This window comes from Ptychodera flava, chromosome 19 (genome assembly GCF_041260155.1).
Source record: "Ptychodera flava strain L36383 chromosome 19, AS_Pfla_20210202, whole genome shotgun sequence".
NCBI lineage: Eukaryota > Metazoa > Hemichordata > Enteropneusta > Ptychoderidae > Ptychodera > Ptychodera flava.
The window spans coordinates 35,338,116-35,365,275 of NC_091946.1; the positions used below are offsets into that span (position 1 = coordinate 35,338,116).

Consider the following 27,160-nt stretch of genomic DNA (forward strand, 5'->3'; position numbering starts at 1 on the left):
AAAAACAGTCATTTACATGAAATGAACCTCAGAACATGTTTGTTATACAGCTGTAATATTTGGTGTTTTGACTTCTAAATTAAGCATGAAATTTTAAAGTTCACAGCTGTCATACCAACAAATTAAGCCATACATGCCTTGTGATAGATCACTTAATTTTCTCTTATATTGTTTTTTACTAGTTGATGTGTGATTCATGGAGATACATTTTCAATAATTTTTCATATCCCTGCATAATGTTCATACGTCAAAGTCATGATTAATAGTTATTAATTATTTAGGTCCCAAAGATGAAGGCCAGGGGAACTTGTATCTGAGTTAATCTCTGTCCATTAGTGCATTGGTAAATGCAACCATAGGCCTTTCTTGTCATTCCGCAGATATACCAATTTTCTCTCAGAGTTGATATACATGTACGGTACTACAATACTATCCAGCTATTTTTGATCAACGTTTTTCCACTTTTCAGAGTTATTACTTAAACAATATATCACTGATTTCAAATGCACTTGACCAAAGGACATCAAAAATATCAATTTGTTGCTTGATTTAAAGCTTTACATCTCAGGAGACTATTTTATCACTAATTTTCTCATTGCAAATGCTCGTACCATGTTGTACCATTTGGACAAGGACAGTTTTCTGCGGCATACTTTTGTACTGAAATTTATGTAATTACTTAAAGTATATAGCCGACAGGTGGCCATTTCTATTTCATGTATTAGAGTACAAAAGAATTGCTATTAAATTAATGAATTTATCTAGTTGCAGCTTTGTGTATCATATTTGTATGAGGCGTTGTTATACAGATTTTTTAAATCTCAGGGAGAAACTATTGAATTTACTTACTTTTTCATCCGCAACAGCATTACAAAATGCAAGTGCCTCATGCAAAGATGAAATCATGTTTATGGAAGTAGTATAACTGACAAATGGATGCCTTACTTGCTCACCTAACTTTGCGGCAACCATGTTTAACTGTTGTCTTACTTTTCAAGGTATTTTTAATGTGGAATTAGGCAAACATATCGTGTTCAATAAAGTTGAAATCATCAGATTTTGCATTCCCCTGATTGCATTTGTCATTCATTCATTTCAGAAACATTGATTATCTTCATAATCTTGAAATGTAAACATGTTCGTGTTATGATCAAATAAGGCCACAACATTGTGGTAATGAACTAAAAAATCAGATGTTGTTGAAGTCAGGATCTACCGTACTGGTTCAACATTCACCCCTCATAAGATACCCATGCGTTTAAGCAGTCTCTACATAACAGAAATGTCCCGTGTGAAATTTTGTAAAAACACAGCATTTAGAATAGTATTATACTGCTTTTAAAAAATAGTTTATTATATCTTGTCATGTGTCTGTCAATTTTCACTATTTACAGAGCAAGTCACCCGAAATATTTCGTCCAGGGTCTGTCATTGAAACAAACAATCATGTACACTTAGTGCAGATTTTCATGTGCTGTATAACAAATGTTGTCATACACCTTTTAGTGACTTGACTCCAGAGAATATGGGATAATCAACCACCCCAAATTTCTGTTTCCAGTAATGAGTATATCACAGTTTTTCAGCTCTGCTGTCAGCAACACAGTGCGTATCAGATAGACTGATACTTAGTCATCGTCCATCCATCAGTTGTCCATCAATAATTGACTTCTCTGAAACTGCTTTAAATTTCTGATTGCTTTGAAATTTTGTATTCATTTCTGTGGAGACCTTAAATTAACTTTGTTACAATTGTTGGGAAATTTGCATATATGTATTTATGGGGCAATTTTTCCTGTTTTTTTTGTAAAAACTTCTCCAAACCACTTGTTGGATTTGCTTGAAGCTTTGTATGGGGTACGTATGGGTGAGCTCAGTCAGGTTTGTTGAAATCGTGGTGAAATTTGTAATTTGGGGCAATTTTTCCTTTAGTCGGTTAGAGTCTTCATCTCTTAAACCGCTTGCCTGATTGCTTTGAAATTTGATGTGCGGGTCCCCATCTTAATCTTAATCAGATTTGTTCAAATTATGAAAAATCTGCAATATTGTATTTGAGGGGCAATTTTTGCCATTTTGGTAAAGAGTTTTCTCACAATCAGCGTGTCTGATCGCTTTGAAATAGAGTATGCAGGCCCCTATCACTTTGCATTTCATAGGCTTACACACCTTCATACAGTTGTACATTTGTAAAGAAATTAATTCCTGGAACAATCTCAAAGTATACCGATGAAAAGGAAGGTGGCGCTATTCAGGACCAATAGGAGTAAGTATTGCATCATATGCTAGTGGACTGGATAATGACCGAACATGTATGTGCTGGGGGGGGTACTGAGTGGTCCCCGAAACTTGGTAACGTTTTCTCATTGTCACATGATTACTTAAGTCCACGGGAAAGCCATGATAAACAAATACATAAATGTAAGGAAAAAATGATAACTTGAATAAGAACTGAGATTACTGACTGAACAGCATGCAACATATTCAATTAATGACTCGACATCGAATGATAACTTGACATTGTTGTATTATCTGTCAAAACAAAAATGGTTATCCAATGCAAAGAACTGTACAATGTCGCAGCGAAAAACTTATCCGATTAAACGGTGACGTCATAACCGAGCGACGATCAGGGTTACGCTTCAGACAATACTGATAGCACCCTCAACGGTCAGCATCCATTCACTGTAAAATGTATTATAGTACGTAAATCAAACTTTAATTTTATGCTTTTTCTTGTAACTTTATCAGTAATTAGAAAGAGGTATTTCTTGGAGTGACAATATCAATTTTCCTAAAGGGAGCCATTGAACAATTTTACGAATATCTTGAGTTCCGTTGTATAAACCTCCGAATTCAATTTTCACAATTTTCTTTCGTTTACAATATCAGAAAGCAAAAGCCGTTTGAAATATTTTCATGCAAAATAAGGTCTTCATTATCACTGTTTAATACAATGATTTGATAGATTATAACCAAGCAACAACAGACAGAAAAGTACATTCTTTTTTATGATAATGCGGCTAATTTAATTTGATGGTTCACAAGATGTTACATTCACATACAGATTTACGGTCGCCTCTGAGTTGGCCCTGGTTTTAAGTACCGATTTGAACGCATTATGTCGGCTCTTGGTCGACTCTGGGTCGGCCTAACTTACGTCGGGTCTGAGGGATGGGATGAGAATACACGCAACTAGATTTGCTGCCGGGTCCAAATTGTGCGTACGAACGGCTAGTTTAGGTCGCCCCTGGGCTCAGTTGATGCTCTATCAGTTGGTCTGGAGGTGGCCAACAAGTAACTCAAGGACAGGAGGTTAAAGGGGAAGTTCACCAAGGATGATTTTACATATGTGCTAGCTTTGTGGTCACTTACCCCGGAAAAGCTATTTTCGCCATTTATAACTTGCAAGATTTTTTACAAAAAAACGATAGAAATGGTACAGGAAGTTGCCCATGTAATTTGAATCAAGGGAAAAAGCGCCAAGCTTGGAGCTTGCACAATGTGATATAGAAGGGACCATTTTCCCATGGGTATGGCATTGTCCACTCTCCCATGCTTAAACCAGGCTGTGCGTATTTACATAATTTTTGTTTATACTGTTTATTCTTGCATAAACAATGAATCACTTATAATAAACTTTCCACTGTCAGATTTTGTGTTGCTGTTTACTACTGTGTTACTGTGAGTGGACAATGTGGGGGCCATACCCGTCCGAAGATGGTCCCTTCCATATCACATTATGCAAGCTCCAAGCTTGGAGCTTTTTCCCATGATTCAAATTACATGGGCAACTTCCTGTACTATTTTATCGGTTTTTTTTTTTGTAAAAAATCCTGCGAGTTATAAATGGTGAAAATAGTTTTTCCTGGGTAAATGACCACAGAGCTACCACATATGTAAAAATCATCCTGTGTGAACTTCCCCTTTCAAGTATAGTGTGAACGCAGACCAAAATTTGTCCTCTCATATTACAATCTTGCGCCAAGCCAGAAAGCGGCCGTGGGCCTGAGTGTGAACCAAGCAGGAAATACGTTTCATAGCAACTTTTTTGGTATCTAATAACTACAAATTATTTTTGTATGTGTGTATGTTTATATTTGTGTAATATTTGTTCATTTAAAGAGTGTGTTGGAAACCATCGCTGCAATGACGGTCATCAGTGAAATAATAATTCCGTTTCCGTGCAGCATTCCTGGAGCTGAGTCCGGAGGGACTGTCTCTGTAGGGACTGTGGATCCAATGACGTCAAAACTTACAGTACAGCCAGAGTAAGATTGAGGATCTCTGTCCAGCAAGGTGCTGATTGCGTCACCATAGTGACAGATACTGTAAGCCCCACTTCTGGCGTCCGCTGGTATGTCCCATATGATTTCAGCCACACTAGATCCAGTGCCTGGAACTCCTATCAACGGCAGCGAAAAGTTCTCCGGGAGTGAAATATTCAGAGTGGGTGACTCGGGTGGGTCGGGTACTGGAATGAAAGGCGGCAGATTTGGAATAATCTCTCTGAGTAGATCCAACAAGTCCCTGGCATAACGCCTGGTTTGTGACAACCAATAGAATCTAAAAAATACAAATACAATGTTAGACCTCTTTAAGTTAATACTGAGTCACTACTATAATTTGAACATGGTGTGACAGTGTTTCGGACTTAGATACGTGTAGATATCGATATTGAAAGTGTAAAATCCAAATATGGAAAGATTGAAAATTGCTAACGCCTCACGGAATAAAGCAAGAAACGGATGACGAACTGATAACGAAAATGCAACTTTTCTCCCAGTGTTTAATAGTAAGATCGTCATGTTTTACCTTGTGCACCAATCAGCATCAGTGTAAACTACTTCCCAGTCAAATTGTTCGGTGGCCCTCCTGACCTCTAGATAAGTATCCTCCAACTGTATGCGAAATAATGATACAGCTGCGTTACTGGATCACAGAGTTTTCAGGAAATTTTAACGTACAAATGCCAAGACAGATAATTCTAAATTAATTCAAGAACGGCGTTGTATCATGTGATGTTCATATCCACTGGAAACTTCTGTGCGTCTGGTTTAATTATAGTCTATGACGCCTACAGACCAGAAATGACAAAATGCAGAAGGGAAGCCCGCTGAATTGGATGTCTTACAAAAAATTCTATAATCGACAGTTGAAATAATCACCCACCTTAAGATCATTCCTCGGATTGCCGGCTTGAAAACTGACATTTACACGGTCACCCTGAAAGAAAAGAAAGCATTTCAGCCATTTGCTTTTGAGGGCGTGGGTCTTTCTGAGAAGTCAGTCATTAATAATCAATCACCTTTATTTTGTAATATGGCGAACTGCATTAAAATAATTGAAAATAAAAGCTATACGCTTACAATAACAACTTAAAAAAGAAACGTAGAATCAGCTACACTTACACAGAAAATAGCTAAGAAACAAATGATTTCAAAAGACGAGTTTTAATGTATATGCAGGCCGATTCCATATATGATGGTTCTAAATTCCATAGACGGGATGCACGACTCGCAAAAAGCCTTGCCAGCGTAGTGTATTTTCGGTTGGTTTGTATAGATTGGTACAGCTGGAATATGAGTGTAGTAAGTTGTCAGTCCTGTGCATTGATATTAATTCACTATATCACTCACAGCGTTATATGTAGCTTCTGGTTGACGCAACACAGTTCCAAAATCGTTGTCGTCGTTATCGTCGATAAAGACAGGAAACTGAATTCCCCAGAGAATTCCATCTTTGTAGAAATTTGGCGGGTTGGGACCAGACGGCAGACTTTCATCCTACAAAGAATAATTTCGATCACAGAATGATGAAGATGAGAATGGTTAGGCCAAAAAATAAACTGTGCTGTTCCGATAACATGGTTTTCAAAAGTAGGGTAGGTAGGTCGGCAGGAATTTTTTTCCCAAATATTTTTATTTTTTAATTATGCATTTTTCAGAGTTTCAGGGCAGTCAAATACTTGCCACATTTCCAGAAAAATGTATCGTACATATAAAAGCAAAACAACCATATAAGACATCCCCTTTCAAGCAAAAATCAAATGCAAAATAACGAACACGTGATTTTACGGTTTTTTTCTTTCTTTCTTTACTTCCGTGTTTACGTAGCTCTAAAAAGTTTAGGGTCGGCAGATAAAAAATAGGGTAGGTCGGTTTATCGGAACAGCACATTTTGTTTGGTTCGGCCTTATTTAAAGATTAAGAAATTTGCCATTGGCCAGTTTGCCATAAAGTTTCTATCAAAAGGTTATGTTTGTTTACCATGTTGATTTCATCGGCGACGACCACTGTATTGATTTCTGAGTTCTCGATTATTTGGTAGTGCCTTGACTTGGTTATATGGTTTATGTCACCATAAAGACAGCTGTAACATAAGCTGTTGGATTTTTACGTTGAATAATCATACACAAATATAAGACAGAGAAGGAGGGACATGCGCACTTCTTTACCTTTGCAATTGCTTCAGCTAACAAAGCGTATTGTTGTTTGTAGGCGTGACCTGTGTGCGGACCGTATATCATAGACGCGGCCTCATACCTTTGAATCTGTAAGAAAATAACATTGTATTTTTATTTATAACTTTGCGCAGTTAAGGTAGAGCTGCATGTTGCCAACACAGTTTTTTAAAAGCATTATTTCTCATCAAAGATGAGAAGGAAACTCCCAACACTATATATTTTCAATAAGCAGAGACTCTAAAGTTTAGTATGGTAGCAGTAGTTTACTCGAAGGATGAAGTGGGTGTATATTTGGGGTAAAATACCTCAATTTTGGTATTAATGATAAAATGAAACAAGAGTACATGTAGAAAAAAACGACTATTTTATTTTGCATTATCTATCCTCATTCTAAAATGTCATTGGTTGAAAGACTGACACTAAAAAAGACGATTAAAATCATGATTAGCAAAATCAATACCTCTTACTCAAAATGTAAGAACTTTATTGCCAAATGTTATATAACATTAGAAAGAAAATAATGTGAAAATTTCAGAAAATTTGACCCAGCCAGAGTGGAGTTACATTCTTTGGAAATCTTGACATCGGGAGAAAAAAGAAGCCAGGAAATCGGATGATTTACATAAATTTGCATAAATGAACACTTCTTTATCAAGCAACTTACGACTCCTTGACAAGCTCAAAGGTGAACCCAACCAGTATTTTAATCTTGGGTTAATAAATTAATCAAAAATGAATGAATATTTGCAAAAAGTGATTTTTGAGCAAAATATGCGCTGTTGGCAGCAGCGCCCCCTTAAATCAATCTATGATGTAAATTTATTTATTACACATACGCTTCATATTCATGTTCTGTTTAATAGTAACTTTCAAGTTGTGTTGTTGAAACCATACAGTAAAAGAACAAATCGCTTTTATAAGACATCAGGCGACACATGCAATGATTTTGATAATAGTATATGAAGTATTTCACTTTACATTCGCTACTTTGCCATGTGAAAATATTATTAGGTTGTTTGGGTTTTGTTTGCTCTTATACAGGGGGTCACTGCATATCTCATAAAGCTGAAGAGGCCTGCCACATTCATAGGTACGTGTACAGTAATCCTACATTGTAAGTATCAAACGTTATTTGTCACAGTCTACAGAAAAATAATTTACGAACTTTGCTCGTCATCCTTCCAGAATTATCAGAAATTGAAGAAAATTACCTGATACTCCTCGTAGGTCACAACGTAGTGTGTATAGACATTACAAAGTCCTGCGATCACAACTTCAGTTTCTTCAGGAAAACCGTTGTCAACGAAAGTCTGGCAAGATTGGCAAGTAGAAAAGATTAATGAGTTACGCAAGCATGACTATTTTGTCGCCAAAATCTCCTCAAATAATATTGGTAGATACATGCACGTTTTCACGGTAGTATGGGCCTTGGAGACAGATATTCGGACTCTCTGACTTTTACAATACTTTTCTCATCTGCCTCTTGTCAAAGCTCATTTTGAAGCTCTTGGAGCAAATTGAGTTATCAACGTCTCGTTTTATGACAGTCGAAAATATCTTTTTCCCTTGTAGTTAACACTGGGATGGCGGCCATTTTGTCTCTTGTACTAGAATTTGCACAGTCAAGTGACTCCAAAACTTTTATTCTTGAATTTCAAAGAGAATGGTTAAAAGTTTCCTTGAGTAAAGTTTAAGGGAATGTGTAAGTCTTTAAGCTTCGAGGTGCACACTACCTTAACAGGAAACATTATAACATTGGGAAAGGAAGCATTTTTCCGGCATCTAAATGTTTGTTTTTGACATCAGATGCTTTCGACCACACCTAGTAAAGAAAGTTTTCTCGCCATGATTTGAAGCAAAACCGTCCGCTGCAGTCAGAGCTTCCCTGACGGATGCTTGCGTGGAACTTTCTAGTTTTAACCCTTTCACCGCAATGATTTAGCCCAAATCCACTGTTATCCAGGAGGATTGTTATCAGTGATTCTTTAATCCGGGTACCTGTGCACAGGGGATAGGGGTGAGCAGGTTAAGAAGATGGCAAAAAACAATAACCTACCTGTTTGATCGACTCTCTGAGTCGCCTTCCTGCCATTGTACTACAGAGGAACAAAAGATCGTTAATAAAATGCCTAAATATGTTCTTACAATGTTCTACATGACATTTTCTCATCTGTGACAATCGTCTCAAGACGAATTTCACCCCAGGCTCTGAACTGAGACACAACTTTAGTGATTTTCCCAATTACTAGATTTTATTCAACAGAAGCAAAGACAAGAAAAATTAGAATCAGGGAAACTGGTTTCTGCAAGCGATACTGAATTTTTCGATATAGAACCACAGTGTTTTGGATCAAATAAGATGGTAATCACCTGTATTCGGCTGGGACTGCCAGAATAACAAAACTTCCAATGGTAAGTATCTGTGTATCAACGATAGTTGGATGCCATTCCCAAGTGCTGGTTGCCTGTAAAATATACCAATCAACCCGTGATGTTGAAAAGTGTTTACTAAGTAACGTCTTTGTTTACAAAGGTCTACAAAGTAACGTCGGTGTTATAAGCAGTACTGAGGTATGAGATGACACAGGATTATCCGACTTGGCTTTTAGCTATAGCCCTGTGTTCAGTTTCCAGAAATCCCATGCATACATGCATTTCTTCTTATAAAATGTTTTACTCGACAGTAAAAACGAAACGCTTAGGTAGGTGACAACATTGTAATTTCCTTAAAAGTGTACTTATTTTGTTCAGAGTGGAGGAACCGTAATGAATTGAGAATTTTCTTTAATCGCATGTAAGAAGCAACTCTACTCGATATTTAATATACGTTATCGTCTTCGTGAGTTCTCGCCGATAAAAGCGCAGCTTCCAGACTTAAAAGTCACGTGTTTGCTTTTTTAATGGTGAATCTTAAATTTGCCAGATAATTATATTACTATTTGCTAGATACACTTATCCTACGGTCGAAAGAACAGATAGTACTGGATTTTATTATTACCTCTCCTGTCGGTAAAAGGATTGGCTTTGGCTCATGGCAGTCCATCAGTTCCTGAGAGGGTTCCATGAGAAAATCACGAACGCTATCCCAAAATGGATCTCCAGTCGTATCACCTGTGATAAAGAGACAGCAATGCACAATCTGCTACTTCTTCGTGAAATGAAGCAATTAAGTGTGAAAACTATGCTGCTTGAAATCCGTCTTGCGATGGCTGTTGACTGGAAAAGAACATGTGTTTTGCGATACCAGTCCTATAGTTAGCACCACTTTATCTTTTACAGTGGCAGCAATATCTTGCTCTTATTTCGATGTGCTATCGTAGCACTCATTGAAGCGATTTCAACCTTGACTTTGACTTGGGTCTTAGTAATGGACAACATCGATGGGTTTAGGTTACCATTTTATGGCATGGCACTAGGAACTTCTAAATACTTGGTGGGTTATATCATTTTATTCTCAGGCTAATTCGCAACGATTCTAGGGCGATTACCATGGATATTTAGCAACCGGAAACTCACTCTAATCCCCATCCCAAGCCCCCACTGTCCGGGCGTAACAGTCGTAACACACACGAGGGATTTGGGTTAGCTAGAGTTAAATTCACAATAAGTTACCCCCTCCTAGCTCACCAACATGGTACACCTACAAACCGTCACGTACTCTAACCCTGTCCTTGACCCAATCCCAAACTGACGAACTGGGAACGTTCGGTTGGTAAAAATCCATGCATTCACTGTCCTGATACCCTTACCACGTCTACAATGTGTAACAGCTTATTTTATCATCAATAGCCCGGCAGTATTCATGACATCTGTCCTTCGACTTTTATCAATAGACATTTCACGTTCGGACAAAACTTACGATCAACACGATTTTCACAAGTAGCAACTATTGAACCGTAACTTGTGCGAAATTCTGCATGCGTTCTTACCTTGCGAAAAGTTGAAAGCTCCCGGTCCATCAATGGTACCGGCCGCGAAACTGTATCCCATCGCTGGTTTACAAGTCTTGATTTTCTGAAATTGAAATCAACACAACAATACAATTGGTATGATGAATCGAATTTTCACTCGTTGAACTGGTCAGATCTCGATCTCCGTGACTCACAGCAAACTGCCACTCAGAGATGACATACGTAATATTCGATGGTTTCTAACGTTTTTGAAAGTCATTGTATTTTCATGTTTATTGCCATCAACCATTTTCGTGCATCCCTGAATGACCTTACACGCTGTTTTATTTTTCATTTAATGACAAATTTATGGATCCTCTTTCAAATATAAAGGATTATAAAAAGACAATGTCAAATCTCAAAAATCACGAGTTTGTATCCAGTTGACCATTTCAAATGAAAACAGACATGAAAACTTACTTCGCCACCGTCAAGTTCAACCTCGTAGTCACTCATATCAACATACTGGTGTCTAAAATCGACTTTCCCCTTCAAAGCGGTAGTTGCACTTTTGTACAATTCCTACAAGAAAGACATAGAAAGACATCACAGGCATCATAAAGGTAATGGTATAGGTCTTTGGATGTGCTGATTTCTTTTCTTTTACATTTCTCCCCTGAATCAGAGTCCAACTGACAAGTCGTACTTTGAAGACTTGGCGGAAAGCGAAGCCATAGACTTCAATTGTTGTGATAGTATCAGCATGACTTACATCGAGTGCTGTAATATCAATCAAGACACGGATCAAATCCAACCATTGGCGACCTTTACTCACTCTAACCATGTACCAGATTTAGCTATAAGCGTCAGTGTTAAAGCAAATCACCTCCTTCCACGTCATTTTTAAGATGAAAGCCGCAATATGCTGCATTTCCGACGGGACGGAAATGTTTCCAATATCATAATAAGATCTAGAAGGTGACTAATAACGTGCAATTTTCAGCCGAATAATTACTCTGTAATTCCGATGATTATTTATGCGTAGCAGTAGAAAGGAATCTCTGTTTGTAAAATCTGTTGTTAGGGATGGTGAACAGTTTTCCTCAGAAAGCAAACTTCGGTAAACTTTTATGAATATCCGGATTTATTTACCATTGCCTTGTCATATTGTTTTCGTCCGTTGATCTCTGTGCTTTCAAAAATATCTTCACCTTCTCCAAAGGCAACACACACATCCTGAAAACAAATATATCTGTGACATCAACATTTTGCTGAAAACCCTTTTTGTAAAACCATACTGCCGCGTAATGATTTTCTTTTATTCATATTTACACGATGACGTCAAAAAATTAGATATTACAATGATAGACCCTCGAGAAAAACTCGAGGGTCTATGTTACACTGTTCAACACCTTGTTGTATGAAACTTCCTGGAATAGTGTGCGATTGACGAGATATACTGTGCGAGTATGCCTCCTAAGATGGCCATCTCTGCTGCTCATACTTGCAAGATAAGCAGGGGCAACTGTCACTTGACTTTTTGTTGTTTGTTTGTTTGTTTGTATGTTTGTTTGCTTGTTTGTTTTTTAATACCATAACCTTTGTTGGACAGTCTGCAAGTTGGTTGGGTGACGTTTCTCATTGACAATGAATTGAATCTTTGGTGGAATAGTCTGGAAAACCTGGCGCGGGTGTCAGGTTCTCCAACGAAGGCAAATTTATAGCTATAGGTTCTGAGATGTTAGAGTAGATCTGAGAGACGGTAGAATAAACTAGGCGGTGCTCGTTGGATAGCCTGCCACAGCAAAACCAATCTTAAATACCGCTGTTAAAATCCACTGCAAACCTATCATTTTTACGACCAATTGAAAAGTAATGTCTTAGGAGGGAAATCAGAGTGGCGTGTTGTGTGGGGTCTTGTTCGAAACCACTGACCATATATAGATGGCCTTGCAAGTCAAGTTCATTGGTGTTCCTACCTGTCCAGGACACGAACTCGTCTGGTAATCACACTCGCTACCTTCTCCAGCATCTAAGCAGTGTGGGTCTTTGATGTTGGGTGTGACGTCACCGTTGTTGCTCTGAGCAAAAGCTGCCACAAACGAACCCTGTGTTTCAAGAGTAACAGAACGAATTATGTATGTATATACCTATATTTATCTTGTCTCGATACATTGCACAAATGAATATGAGAAATGGATTACTTTGTATTTGATATGCGCGTCGGTTGATTAAGTGACGTACATACACAATACACAATTATGTTGTATTCATTTTGATTGGTTGGAGACTGAATCATAAAGATTACAATTTTGATGCCGAGTGATCATCAGTATTTTTTAATTGTATTGTTGGTTTTGCTTACTGGGTTTCTCTGCCCGACGAAGAGGTCCTGGTGCACCTAGACTGAAAGATCCGCCGATCGAGGACGCTCCCTACGCTCCCTAGCTCCTCTTACGGGAGGAGCGTAGAAAGCGCCCTCGAGCGACGGATCTTCCAGGCTATGGAGCACCCTACAACGCAAAATCAAACGAATGGCATCAAACGAATGGTAAACAATGTCTAAAACATTTGAGGTAACTTCAAACCTTTCCAGGTCTAGCGCCATCATTGAAGTCTTGTTCCATAAGGTAGGAAGCGTAGCCTTTGTTATCTCCGCTGATCAGGTGATTGGTGCGGTTCATACTGGTCGTGTGGACTGCAAACCATCTGTCACGTGATTTGAAAACAACAGATAACTTCAGACGGCCCCAGTGATGCGATTTTTCACAGCTCTTTTCATGGCATTAGTTTTGATCAAGTCTCTTCATGATGACTATTTTCTAAAGAGGTATATGGTTTAGGCTATCAAAATAACTACTGTGTCATCCCTATTACATTCTCTCAAAATCAGGGTGGGTAGGTCGGGATATTGTTTTTCCAATTCAAAATTCTTAAAATTGCAGTTGTTTAAAACAGTGTACAGTAGCGGTGGATAGTTCCTTTATAACATGTTTTCAAATTGGATAGTGTTGTAATGTCAAAAGACAAGACTAGTGTTCATGTGTATGATACTATCAAAACTGTACTAACTCATCATTATTCTTCTACAGAAAAAGATTTACTATGAGTTGTGTTTGTCAAGTAAAGATTTACGTAGCATAATTTTACGGCAATTACTAAAAGTTACAACTTTTTGTGTCAGGTAGGGTGGGATATGGATCGACTTATCCAAATCAGGTTGTCAAGGTCGCCGAATAAATCAAACGCGTGGTATACCAGGCGGTAACATCGCCAAGAATTTGCTACTAACCTTAATGTGTTTATTGGACTCGCCGTTATCTGAAACACGATGTATTTCGACCTTCAGACTATGTATTGTAGATAATTATAACTAGGGCATCGCTTTGTTTGGGTCACAATACAGACAATACTCACTGTTGTCCGTTCAGTTTGGCTCTATTTCTGTCCGTGAACATCACGTTTACTGACCTTTACTCGACCGAGTTACTTTTATTATGTGTCGTTATTATGAAAACTGTGTGAACGCTAATTTTTTATATTAGTGTTCATCACTCTGAGCTCCACTGGTTGGTTAACATGATGTATTTAAGCAATAAATCACACCAAGCGACGGTATACCAGATTTTGACCGGTTCATATGTCGCGAGTGCAAAGATGGAGTGAACGCGTCGAATTCGAGTGGTACACCCGTTGCTGAGGTGATTTTGCTATTACATCATTATATTAAATTGAAATTATGACTTGAAACGTCAAAAAGGGAATTTTTCTTCTGCCGAGAACTCGTGTCCGTTCCAACCGTGCTATATTGCGAATATAGCACTGTTATTTTCACGTCTCGACCAATCAGAGCGCAGTATTTGCGCAACTCCTAATAAAATCTTGGATTGGTCAACCAGTCAATAAAACCTGTAAATGTCCAACGTTATTGACGACTGAAATGTCGTCGGGACTAGATTTCAAGTGGTTGTATATTTTATATGGTACAGTGAGTTGTCCATATTATTACTTTGTAAGAAAATATACTCGCTGTAACTGCCTTATGGAACTAACACACTCAAAAGATTTTCATCCAAGTAACAGCTATAGCGCCTTTGATAAACGTTTGAATTCATAGCCATCCGGCAACCAAATTAGCTGATAATTTTGGGAAATGCAATGACAGATAACAGATAAGTATTTATGACGATGATATTTGAATTTAATTAATTAATAAAATGATCTTTGAATTTTATAATGATATTCACTTTAATAAATATCGTATTTGACGAAATGACGAAAGAAGAAATGATTGGTCTCTTACGTAATGGCGCCAAGGTCAGTCCCGTCTTCGGCAACAAACTTGAGCAAGGTCATGGTCTTGTCAACCTCATGTTCATACCTGTCACAGGTGAACAAAGTAAACTATAGTGACGTATACGTCACTGATATTGAGTGTCACGGAACCATACGTATCTACACGCAAACATCTTGAAGTTAGCCGTATTCCTTTCCAGTATCGCTAAAATCATTTAAAGCTCTATACAAATGAAACATTAATTTTTGATGGGTACGTTAACAGCAAAGTTTCGTTCGTGCTGATAGAGAGGGAAAGATGATTCCAAAAGTATGTATTTGGCAGTAGGGTGGGAAAAGTTAAGAATTGTGATGTGTATTTGAACCAGCTATTCATGGAAAATGTAGAAATTGACACAATGGAAACAAACAAACGTCATCGAATATCACTTGCTTTCATGACTTGGACCTTTGACACAGTGACCTACCTGTCCCTTTCTTCCTTTGGGTTGGCTTCATAGGCGTACGGACTTCTATTCCTGTTGGCCCAGTGTTTGTCAACACCACTCGGGTCAACAAGTTCACCTCTGTTACTGTAGATGTAACCTGCTTGTAGATTTTCATGGGCTCGTTCGATGCTCTGCAAATACAAGATGATGAAGGAGATAATCCTGTTGACATGGTTACATTGCGTTTCAATTGCATTCAAATTGTCTCCATCTCTATGTTAACTATATGCGGAAAACAAATTCGCTTTGCCCGAAATAAGACGGTGAAAACTTTCCTTTGTAGAGCTTCAAAATGAGCCCATACAAATGGCACATCAGAAAAAAATTGTAAGAATTTGAGAGTGACAATTTCAGTCCCCGCATTCTATTCTTAAGCGAGTTCAAGAACAACTGCGAACTTTTTATACGATTTTTTTCTATCAATACCAACATTAAAACTACCCCTAATCCCAACTCTAATCCTTTTCAAGGTTCGATTTGATGTGTTTTCCCTGAAAGTCCCCAAATTAAATTAATTTCAGGTACATGGTTCTAAAGGAAGTCTAGTATAATTATCATTTTGCATTTGTTTTTGTGTTTGCGTTTTTTTCGAGGCCATGTAAATCTAATGTGCTTCTATTCGGCATTACCGTGGCTATTATTGTTTTACAGTTTGTTTTTGTTTTTGTCTTGTTTGGACTATTTCATTTGTAAGTATAAGACAATGCGACTGCGTCTGCGTGGGATATGTTGTGTGTACGTTTGTGACTTTTTTGGATGTTTTAGTTCATTTAACATTCGTTTTGTTACCTTTTCTACTCCTTCAACGATGGCTAAGAAGCTGTTTTCCATGAACCCGAGTGAAGTGATATCATAGAGGAGGTATTGCTGGTATCCGGCTGGTCCAGAGTGAGTGTGTTGGCCGCTGAAGGCGATGTTCTGGTCGTTGTACATCCCTGGATATTTCTCCTCTAGGTTTTCTATCACCTAAAGAATATCAAATTCAAGTGTTATCTTTGATGCTCCACTTGTTGTAACTTTCTGATGTATTTTTCCAACGTTTTCCCTGTTTTCGTAAGATACATTTTTTGTTCTACTGTCAAATCGTGTCAAAATGCCAAGCGTTCAATTTATCATCGCAATGTTCGATTTATTACTGACAGTTATAGTTCTGACAGGAATCCATTTGTCAACAATGACATCAGATGTTGTATTCATTGCACCGTGTTGAGTTTGTTCCAACATACTCAAGCGAATGCGCCCCGGGGACAGATATTTTGACTCTAAAACTTTAACAATTCTTTTCTGATCTGCCACTTGTGAGGGCTCATTTTAAAGATCTCAGAATAAGAAAATTGTTACCGTCTTAGTTTTTCGAAAGTCAAAAATCGTATTTTTCCCCATATAGTTAACACATGGATGGAGGCCATTTTGAATCTCAATGGTAAATGTTAAGTAATTTGTTTCTCTTGTACCAACTTTGCACGGTGACCACTGATTTCAATTTTTGATTTGGTAATAGAATACTGAAAGTCATGAGGAAAAATTTGAGCAAAAGATAAAGTCTTTCAATTTCGAGGCGCATACTACCTTAAGTGAGAAAAATAAGAATTTGTGATTGTTTTCTGGAACAGAAATAATGAAATCATAAGCTACAGATATAAGAAAGACAAGCTGAATTTGGTCATTAACGTGGACAATAAATGACAAAATTGGTGATCTTTCTTGCTTAAATATACAGGACGTGACATTGATTTATCACAAAAGACCTCATACCTGGAGTTTGACGATCTGTGCACCCATGGCGATGTCGGCGCTGACGAACACGAATCTATTTGAGTCGTCATCGTGATCTGCTACGATGTAGGCACGACTGAACAGCCGCTGATGGATTCCTTTGGTTGTCTGGGATGGAGTAGCATAGCCCATCTGGAGAAAGCACAACACACAAGTAGGTATGTCACTTTTGGGGAAACAGTCTCATTTCATGACGTTTGAAGTTCAAAAAGTACAAACGCTTGATGAATTTTGTATTGCCTGTTTCCAAAAAATGTTTTATTATACGGTATGAGTAAATCACATAGGTACATAATATGAATACTTCATGAGAAATAAAAACATACAGTAGCTGGTATGAGTCGAATCTTCTAATTGGTCAGAAATTTTCAAGACCCATAGCCCATCAGGCTAAAACAATCTGTATGTTGTTTCTGGTATTCCGTGAAATGAATTGTTCTAATGGCTTAAAGGGCCAGTAGTTGCAACTTTTGTTGTTTAGCAAGTTCTTTTTTCTACTCTCCAAAGTATGTTGAAACTTATATTATTTAGCTTGTTAGTACAGCAAAACTGCAGTAAAATACGCTCTTGCCGTTTGCATTTGAATTCCGGTCCGGACCAGAATTCACTTGTCAACAATATATACAATGCAGTATATATGTACAGGCTGAGCTTACGAACTAAATATTGTGTATCGGGGAGTAGAACAAGAAGCTGTAGTTGCATTTAAACAAAAACAGTATAAAAATCATAAAAGTTATAGCTACTCTCCTGAAACTACTTTGAATTATATATTTAGTTTTCTTCTTGCCGGCATAGCTGTAAATATAGCACATACACTACATTGCTGAAGACTTCACCCGCTGCAAACAATTGATATTTAGGTATTGACGGGTTATAGTAAGAAGACGGATGACTAGCGTCTACAATGTTTCCTCCGTATAATTAGTACCACAACTTCCCCAAATTCTTTTCTGTTGCATTCATTCCGTATGTCATGAAAATAGTAGTTCACGTTATGGTAATAACAGGTTTAAATCATGAAGAACGATTCTGGATCAACCGATCAACTCACCATGTTGGTTTCAGCGGCTGGGCCAGTACAATCGGCGATACCGACGCCAATCTTGTAGAGATCCCCGCCATTGTCAACCTTAGCTCCTATTATCATTAGACGAAATTATGATTGATATAAAGCATAGAGTTCATGAGTGTGACATAAAGTTAAGGCACTTGCACCACATCGGACATCCTGATCTTGTACGTATACGTTACAGTTTATCGTTGATCACTGGACTAACCATTATGGCTGATCTTATAGACGTCAAGATTATTTGGTAAACTTTGTCAGCAATATGATAAATTTAACGACGTTTGTTCTATGTATGAAGAGGAGATATCGAAATCAATTTGTAACAATTAAAGCGAATGAACAATTTTGTTTTTTTGCACAAGAAGAAGTTTTCGGGCGCAAACAAGCCATTTTCCTTCTGACAGATTGTGACACTTACAAAGGAACCACACTAAAGTTTAGTACGATTTACCATTTTGTAGTTTGGCAATCGGCCAATTTATTATTCATCTAGATAAAAGGTGAAAGGTTATGAATTACGCAACATGAGAAGGTTGACGTGAATATTGTTTCGTAAAGAATGTATAAAGTTCAAATTTTACGAAACAAATATTGAGTTACATATATTATTGCTAACGATTGGCTTCAATCGACAGAGAAATTTGTGCAAAATGTTATTGAAATTAATAGAAAAAGTTATGTATAACAGTGCAAAGTATTGCTTCATCAGACAAGAGCGATTCTAGTCATAGAGCATAGGAGAAGATAGGGATCTATGCCCTATGGTCAACAGAATGATATTGTAAACACTAAAATTACTAAAATATTAACTTCATATGATTATGCGACATCATGTAATTTCCACCAGAGCCCTCAAAAGAATTCGAAATACAGGAGCCACAGTAAAGAATAAAAAAACAGCACTAAGGAAACACTAAATAAACATATGGATGAAAAATAAAATGTCAAAGACAATAACAGAATAATACAGATCAGAGTCTTCATTACGATATTTCATGAAAATATAATCGTTTACTTCTGATTCAAACGTCGAAAAAGCTTCACAATATCGAATGAATGGGGAAACAGAATGTCAAATTTTCGTACAAGTTTCGAATGAATGGGGAAACGGAATGCAGAATTTACGTGGCTTGGTCAACAAATGGTCTTTGACCCATAGCTGCTCTAAACATGTTGGTAAAGCTTTTAAAATTTGAGCTGTTAAAAATGCAATACGAAAATCAATGGGTAACCAAGGCAAACTGACAAACTTGTTCGAGCAGGAAAAGTCGTGTCATTTCCACGAATTACCTTATTTTGCCTTTTACTATCTAACTTGTTTTGTGTGCGCGCGTTTTCATTAACCCTTGTACCTCTTCACATTGCACCAATTTGTTCAGTACAGAGCGACGTATCGCTGAGTATAAAATCTGCCGAAATTATGAAACAAGCAAGTCGAAATCTTGACTGGTCAAAAAGATATGGCGCTAATGCCAATGTTACTCTCGATTTAGTTTATTTCCTCTTCTTCAACTACATTACTAGTATCTTTTTACCTTGCGAATTTGAATAATATTCCTCTTTCCATTAGCGGCATGTAAAACTCGGTTGCCCAATTTTCTCTACAACAAATTCATGAATATTGGGCGTCCAATATAGGACTATACTCCTAGTATATTGGACAGCCCGGCTGGCCGCGGCCGACCGCCCATGTCATACATAATTCATACACATACAGCGATTTTATCGAGTGCTGTTCTGCAGAAAGGAAGCTCAATCCTGATGAAATACTAACTCGGTTATGTGATATCAATATTTCCTAATTACGATTATTATTTTTAATAATCTTGAAAAAATATCATATTCTAGAGTATTCATTTCCAGTTGGCATGTGGTTATATAACGTCCTTCCTTAGGGCTCAGATGTAAATTAAAGTATTCTTCGTATCTCAGACCACCCTCTTGAAACAAGAATAAAAATTGTCTCGTTTAGAATCATGTTTACAATTTTGAGGTTTCCAGCGGCCGTTGATGCTAGGTACGCCTTCGTACTTGTGAACACAACGCCCTTCAAACCGACAATGCTGCCATCAAGTCTGGAGTCTCTGCAAAATTTTATGAGATTCCAGTTTCAAAACTAATGCTTCTATGTACATTATATCGGCTTTTACACTGGTCTTCAGTGAATATCGATTCAAAGACAAAATTTGTGTGAGTTTAAGAGAATTGAGAAATGTATGGCGAGATGGGCAGGGAGGGACTGTGTACGTGTGATTATTTGGAAGTCCGAGAAAATCTTTTGACCGTAAAAAGATTTCGTAAAGAATGCATATAGTAGACATCACTGCAAAGATTGGGAAATAATTTTTGTAGCAACAGCTGCCTTAAAATCAACAGGAACATGATTTCTCAATATAAGGAGAACTGTGTAAAGTTGTGTTAAAGTACGTCAGTCAACGCACATTAGCAACTTAGTATTTCGTGAGCCAAAAGGAAGGTTGATGAAGTCATGCTCCAACTTGTTTTAAAAATGTGAATGGCTGAAGCATAAGGTCCACACAATGTAAAAGATGTGATAACTTACCGTTTGCAAACGTGCATATAGCAAAAACACACGTGAAGATGATGTGGATCGGCCTTGCCATTTTGGAGGATAATGGCAGGGATGGATTTCACCTGCTACACTCAAGTCCAGATCCTGAGTGACTGGCCTTGTTTCACTAACCCTATCAGCAGGGGCGAACTGATGCGTGATTGGTAGTTGTATCACAACCCCGTTTTCGCTACAAAACAAAGTGCAAAGGAACGTCCCACCCAGATAATTAAATAGTTATTAAGTTCCACTACCATCTCATTTGGAGAGATGGTGTGAATAAAATCTTCTGGGAAAATCATGATCTCTAGTTTCACGGTGCTGAAATGGTAAGTTACTCGAAACTTCCAGGGTGGCGTCAACATCAAAGGTACTTATTTGTTTACGAATATTGTATACAAACAAGCCCCTGTGCTCGATTTACAGTCGTCAAAGTTTATCATTTTCTAGTCGGTCTTTGGTCAGTCCAGCATGTAGTTCAGTTGATAAAGAAGACACCGTATGCTCCTCTAATTCTTCCCACATTCCCGAAGGGAAACAAATCTATACATTCGTATTTATTACTACTTTATTTTTCAACTTTCTGCTAAGGGTAGAATGCGCCTTTTGGACAGATATTCGGACTCTCAGAATTTTACAATACTCTTTGGTCTATCCCTTGTTGGAGCTCATTTTGAAGGTCGAGGGGAAAAGAAAGTTTTCACTCGCTTACTTTTGTGAAAATCGAAAATTTAAGTTTTCCCTATAGGGTTAACACAGAGATGGCGGACATTTTGAATTTTAAATGTCAGTACATCTTGGCTAATTGTAGTACCAAAACTTTGCACGTTGCACGTTATTCATGATTTTGAAAAGGTCGAAAGTTTCCTTACGGAAAGTTTGAGCAACAGTTTAAGTCTTTCAATTTTTGAGGCTTAAGACAGGGTCATGGTCAAGTATAATCGTAGATTGTTAATAGATTGAGTTTGCTAACTCTATAGCAGCTGGTGTGAACAGAGAGTACTTCGTGAAACATTTGAATCCACAGGGCAGCATTGCAATGGTTTTTCGGTGTAATTGACATTGTGGGTTTTGTCGACGTTTTCGTCATCGACTGTTGTGAACTTGACTTTCAGAATTATAGATGCCTTTTTGCGACCTTAAATAGGATGTTGGTGGGTACATATCGATGTTGATGGTCAAAGAATGAATTTTGTCTATTTATTCCTCTGATTCATCAATATTTTCAACACGAAGTCAATCACGCGCACATAGCGTCGTGGACACTAGTGGAATCATTTATTATCCCCACCTTATCAGAGTGTCCAGTCCCGGTACCGGCCGGCGATGGACATGGGCAAGCGTTAATTATGTTACTGGTTTGTTGTCAGGGCACCTGGAGAATCCGATCTTAAACTGAGTTTGATTCAGATCTTCGCCTATTTTCGTAGGGTTGCTACCACAGATGTGTTATCGTTAACCGCGAACGCGTAACCATAGTATCCGCAATGGTCTTGTGACAGTGGCAACCTTGGTATCCATGACAACCTCCAGAAGTCGAATCTGTCCCGAAGATCATGTGAGATAATTGCTTTTCAAAACTCGTGCACCTGTTGGGCAGGCGGACCACAACACAACCTCCGGGCGATAGACTATCCATGGGTCGTGCATTGCCAGCTTATTCCATTAAGGTAGTATGACTCTCAAACTTTTACCATACAAAATTTTACTATGGAAACAAATTACCTTGAATTTACTAATATTTGAAATTCAAAATGGCCTCTACGGGGGAAAAATTCAGTTTTCGATTTTCACCAGAATAGGACGGTGAAAACTTTTCCTATTCCAAGAGCTTCAAAATGAGCCCTCATAAGTGGCAGATCGACAATCAAATATTGCCAGAATTTGAATCCGAAAATCTCTCCCAAAAGTGCATTCTGCCTTAAAATGTGTAAAAAAATTTAATCACAACTGCGCATGCCATGTTTAAGGTTTTCAAAACTGCCAGTAGATGAATACGAATGACATCATAATTATGTAATCTGTGGTAAACATGACAGGGACAATCAAAGATGTATGTCTTCTTGGAAGATTTATTTTGACTCTTGAAACAAAATCTCTCGATGTTCCAGATGTAGACGACAAGACCATAACATGATTAATAGATACAAGGTGTGATTGTCGTCGATTTTGTAATGGAAATTCGGAATTCGAAATTCACACTGCAAAGTCTTTCAGTTCTATTGCTGTGACCTGTAAAAGCTCTCTTGGTTCTTTGTGAAAAGTGCATATGTTGCACAATATTATGCACCTACATTTTAGAGTGTTATTCATCCCTTTCATTACTGTTGCTAAAGGGAGGAGCTTGTCGGAATAACGCCCCGTATGACCAATGTAAACACTGTATCCAAGTTGAAATTAATTGTTTGTGAGTAAGAAAGTCGCACATGCGCAGTTCCAAAGACCCCTCCCTTTAAGTGATGGAAATTGAATAATGTTGATGACTTTGTTTTTCATTTCGGTAAAACAGCCATAATTAGAGTGACAAGTTTTAATGTGTGGGTACGTTCTACGTTATTTTTTCGTACAGTAGATCTAGAATTGATTGTAATGAAGTTTCATGAGTTTTGGTTTGGATACGTTTTTGTACATTTTGTCTTGGAGACTTTCAAAGAATAAATGTGATATCGTTTCATTAGAAACATACTAATATAGTAGTGATAACGATTGAAATTCAATTCACAGAAAGATTCTTTACAAATCAGCACTTTTTTCAAAGGAAATGTCGTGTTGGTTGTCTGAAGATTAATTCTTGTAATGACAGAGTCACGTTTGATTCTTTAACTCGTAAAAAAGAGCTCGAGATGAAATTCTACATTCGCATAAAGTAAATAATCATAAATTGCGCCATCTATGGTAGCTCCAGGTAAAAAAGTGTCAACCTCTGATCGATTCACTTCACTTTCTGGAAAAACAAGATGGCAGTAATTACCGCCGACAAAATGACAAGGTTGTTGGCTCTGTTCAACCAGGCGCTGTCTCTTACTGTCGGCGGCTCCGTTATTACGCGGCCTCCTTCGGTGACATCGAAAGATCTCGAACATCCCTGATAGGGTTGCAACTCCCTCGATAAGCCCGGCGGAACGATCGAGATGTCGGTCGTCATCGCTGTTCCGTAGTGACAAATTCGATAAACTCCAATTGGTGCGTCACCTGGTATTTCCCAGACGATCTCGGCGAGACTTTCACCGGTTCCTGGAATGCCAAGCTCGGGCAAACTGAAATTCTCGGGGAGAGTAATGTTTATCGGAATAGGGAGGGATGGGATAGCCGTCGGGATCGGGAGAGGCGGTATCGGCAAGAGTGGAGGAGGATCCCGGAGCAGGTCCAGTAAGAATTCCAGCACGTCCGTTAAAAGCCGTCTTGTAGACGATATCCAATGGAACCTGCAAAATGAACGAAAGAAAATTCTAATGTCACATCAGCAGGCAAAACTGCCCTCAAACAGTTACCAAAATACCAAAGGTGGAATACGCCTCGGGACAGATATTCGAACTCTCTAAGTGTAAAATAAGTGGTTGGTCTTCTGCCTGTGTAAGCTAATTTACAAACCTTTACTCGCTGTTTTTGTGACAATTGTAAATTCAATTTTCTCCATCGAGTTAACCCCGGGACACATAGTTGCCATTTTGAATTTCGAATATCGGTGACATTTTGTACACTGACCCCAGCTTTTTATTCTTTATTGCGAAAGAAAATGGTTGAAAGTTTTCTCTGCGAAAGTTATGTAAGTCGTAAAGGGACCGGCGACAAATTTAGAAAGCCTTGTTTCGCGTTAATGTTAATCCTTGATAAACTCGAATAAAACGCTAAATTTATGAATTGTGCAATTACAAATCACACTGCCTGATATTTATTTAATAGGTTATAATTGTCGTTTAGAAAGGACGAAGACTTCATTCCGCTGTTTAATTTGTGTGGTACATTTCATGAAAATGCGAACAAGTAAACAAAGTGAGAAACAAACACGAGATCATCGTATAATCATCAGCACCGGGATGTTTGCAATCACATTAACTGTTACAGGAAAGTTTCGGTTGTGAAATCTTTTTTTGCCTTATTGAAAGTATGATATCCCCTATCTCTAAGATAAAAAATACATCACTTCTCTGTTTCACAAAGTAGTCAATCAGTATTTGCCTCTGGGTTTTTATTCTATGCACGTGTCTTTCGTATTTTTGTGCGTGATTTTTTTAAACAGAAAATGTGCTTTGGGAAAACAGATCAGTATGTTGGCTTCTTTTCTATTCTGAATTATCCGACAAATATGAAGGCACATTTATTAACTGATTTTCCATTACCTTGTACACCAATCTGCGTCTGTATAAACTGTTTCCCACTCGAAGAAGTCATTTGCCCTCTGAACTTCCAAGTATGTACCCTCGAGCTGATGAAGAAAAGGAGTAATCAGCAAGCATTTGTTCCAGTGGTCGTTTTAATAATGGCAATAATAATAAAGTACATGAGAACAGAGCTTGAGGCATTTGATTTTAGGCAGAGGACAGAATCAATTTATCCCTATTTACAGTAAGAAGGACGTACCCTAGACTTGACCCAAGTTTGTCGGCGTATAAATATCAGTAAATTGAAGGAATAAACTTCTCGGGTGATAGCGAAATTGAAGCACTATACTCTGTCAGACTGTCACGTAGATCGTGGGGTGAACGCTGGGCATGCCAGTAACTGCTGTGTACACCCGAGAAAAGCCAAGCAGGCCAGTCTAGATGTACTGGACAAATACGAGAGAGATTTTTCCAAATCGCAAAGCATAACTGTTGTTAATCTTTGATATTTCAGAAGATCAACCATTAAAGATGAAATAAATGGCACTTACGGTGAAAAATATCGTCTCTGAAAGTTTTAGGTGTAAAGTTTGAATCCCCGGAAAATGTTTTAATGTCTAAATCCCACATCTCCTGTAGTTTATGTCGCCAAAATGTATGCAGCACGCTCAAATGGGCTGCAATGCCTGGCCGTAGCAAGAAATTCGGGAATATTGCACCGCGTTTGTGCATGTAAAGTCAATGGTTTTCAAATACAGTAATCCACAACAACTCTTGTTTCGCGAACCTTTCCATGAATGTTTTGGTCTCATGTATATTCAATGCTGATGAAAACTTGTCTACGCTACTCAGCAATAGAGCAATCGTTGCTTATCTCGAGTCGTTGAATTTACATTTTTGGGAAACATGTGTTGCCATCCGGGTTCAAAGTTCACTCTTGACTTACTTTAATATCGTTCCGGGGATTGCCAGACTGGAATGTTACAGTCACAGTATCGCCCTGAAAAAAAGACCAGTAGACTTGTAAATATGCCTTGACATAATATTATTTTAGAACTCACGAGCTCTTCTTGGTCTATCATTGTCAAGTTTTACATATGCAAATTTATGCATAACTTTAGACGGGCACATGATCCCAAGGAAACTACATATTGAATTTCAATGCCGTAAAGACCAATGGTATCAGAGATAACTATATTTTTGACCTCAAACTTAGTAAACCAGCTCTAAATATTTGCATATGCAAATGTCATAATCATTTGAACAAAAATTGAAGCCATCCAAGGGAAATTACAAACTAAGTTTGTATTGGACAAACCTGTTAAAGAGAAGATTTCTGAAGTAAATTGAGCAAACAGTGAGAAATTTTACATCGAATTTACAAAAATTAATAGGGACGCCCCTTAAAATCTGCACATTAATGATTTGAGAGCTGTCTGAATGGTATCAGAGAGAAGAAAATGTTCGACCGAAAATGAGAAAATCGAACCAAATTTTTCTTATGCAAATTTCCACATCATTTGAACAAATCCAAGTTGGGTCATCCTGAGAGACTTGCAAACCAAATATGAAAATTTTCTGAGCAGATTTGAAAAAAGGATCACGTTTTCGCACGTACCGCTTCGTATACTTCCTCCGCATTAACAACGACGTCACCAAAACTGCCTTGCAACGGCAAATCATCTTGGATGACTGGCAATCGAATTCCGAACATGACCCCTTCTTCGATGAAGTTGGGCGGAGAGGGTCCAGGATCCAATTGAAGATTCTGTTAGAAACGTGCAATGGATAAACAATTCGAATCTGTCTATTTTGTTTTATGTAAGCTTAATTGACATGAGTAAATGAGCAACTACGCCTGCCAAATCAAAATAACGTTGTCATAGTTTGTTTGAAAGCCTTGAGCACATTCTGCGAAACATTTTGCACGGTAATTAATTTCTTGTCATAGTATAGAAACCCAGTATTGTTGTACATTATGTGTCGTTGTCAACGTAGACGATGACCGTGGCAATGGTACTGACGTCACATTGTTATGAGGTGGTCCTCACCGTCAAGTCAGCCTGTTGTTCAGGAATCATGAATTTCAAATCAAATTGGTCCGTAGGCGATCAGTACTTCTATTTGGAATACCGATAGTGTCTATCATAATAACAGTTCAGGTACTAGCCTGTGACGATGTACGGGGTATCAAGTGATTCCGTCACAGTGAACGCACTCAAATTTAATTATTAAAGACATAGAGAATGACGACATACTTAATAATATCGACACATCGCTT

The 27,160-nt window shown here is 37.9% G+C and overlaps 2 protein-coding genes across 2 annotated transcripts in view; both read right to left on the reverse strand.

The window, feature by feature from the left end:
• Window positions 1–4,011: 4,011 nt before the first annotated feature.
• On the reverse strand, window positions 4,012–20,691 carry LOC139119383 (putative neutral ceramidase C). Its single transcript, XM_070683175.1, has 20 exons — window positions 20,549–20,691; window positions 17,968–18,053; window positions 16,893–17,045; window positions 15,927–16,103; window positions 15,117–15,268; window positions 14,657–14,734; window positions 12,942–13,062; window positions 12,333–12,461; window positions 11,506–11,589; window positions 10,834–10,935; window positions 10,393–10,477; window positions 9,462–9,574; window positions 8,834–8,928; window positions 8,520–8,559; window positions 7,675–7,773; window positions 6,455–6,550; window positions 5,637–5,783; window positions 5,170–5,223; window positions 4,813–4,898; window positions 4,012–4,563 (listed from the first exon to the last, which is right to left on the reverse strand). Exons 1-20 carry the CDS (start codon window positions 20,607–20,609, stop codon window positions 4,113–4,115), a joined length of 2,409 nt encoding a protein of 802 aa, XP_070539276.1. The 5' UTR covers window positions 20,610–20,691; the 3' UTR covers window positions 4,012–4,112.
• A 1,920-nt stretch (window positions 20,692–22,611) lies between these two features.
• Window positions 22,612–27,160, reverse strand: part of LOC139119381 (neutral ceramidase-like) — a 21,106-nt gene continuing 16,557 nt past the window's right edge. The window contains exons 18-21 of the mRNA XM_070683174.1: window positions 26,498–26,647; window positions 25,826–25,879; window positions 24,898–24,983; window positions 22,612–23,982 (exon numbers count right to left, since the gene is read on the reverse strand). Of these exons, the coding sequence (XP_070539275.1) occupies window positions 23,490–23,982; window positions 24,898–24,983; window positions 25,826–25,879; window positions 26,498–26,647 (783 nt within the window). The 3' untranslated portion in view covers window positions 22,612–23,489. The remainder of the gene's footprint in view (window positions 23,983–24,897; window positions 24,984–25,825; window positions 25,880–26,497; window positions 26,648–27,160) is intronic.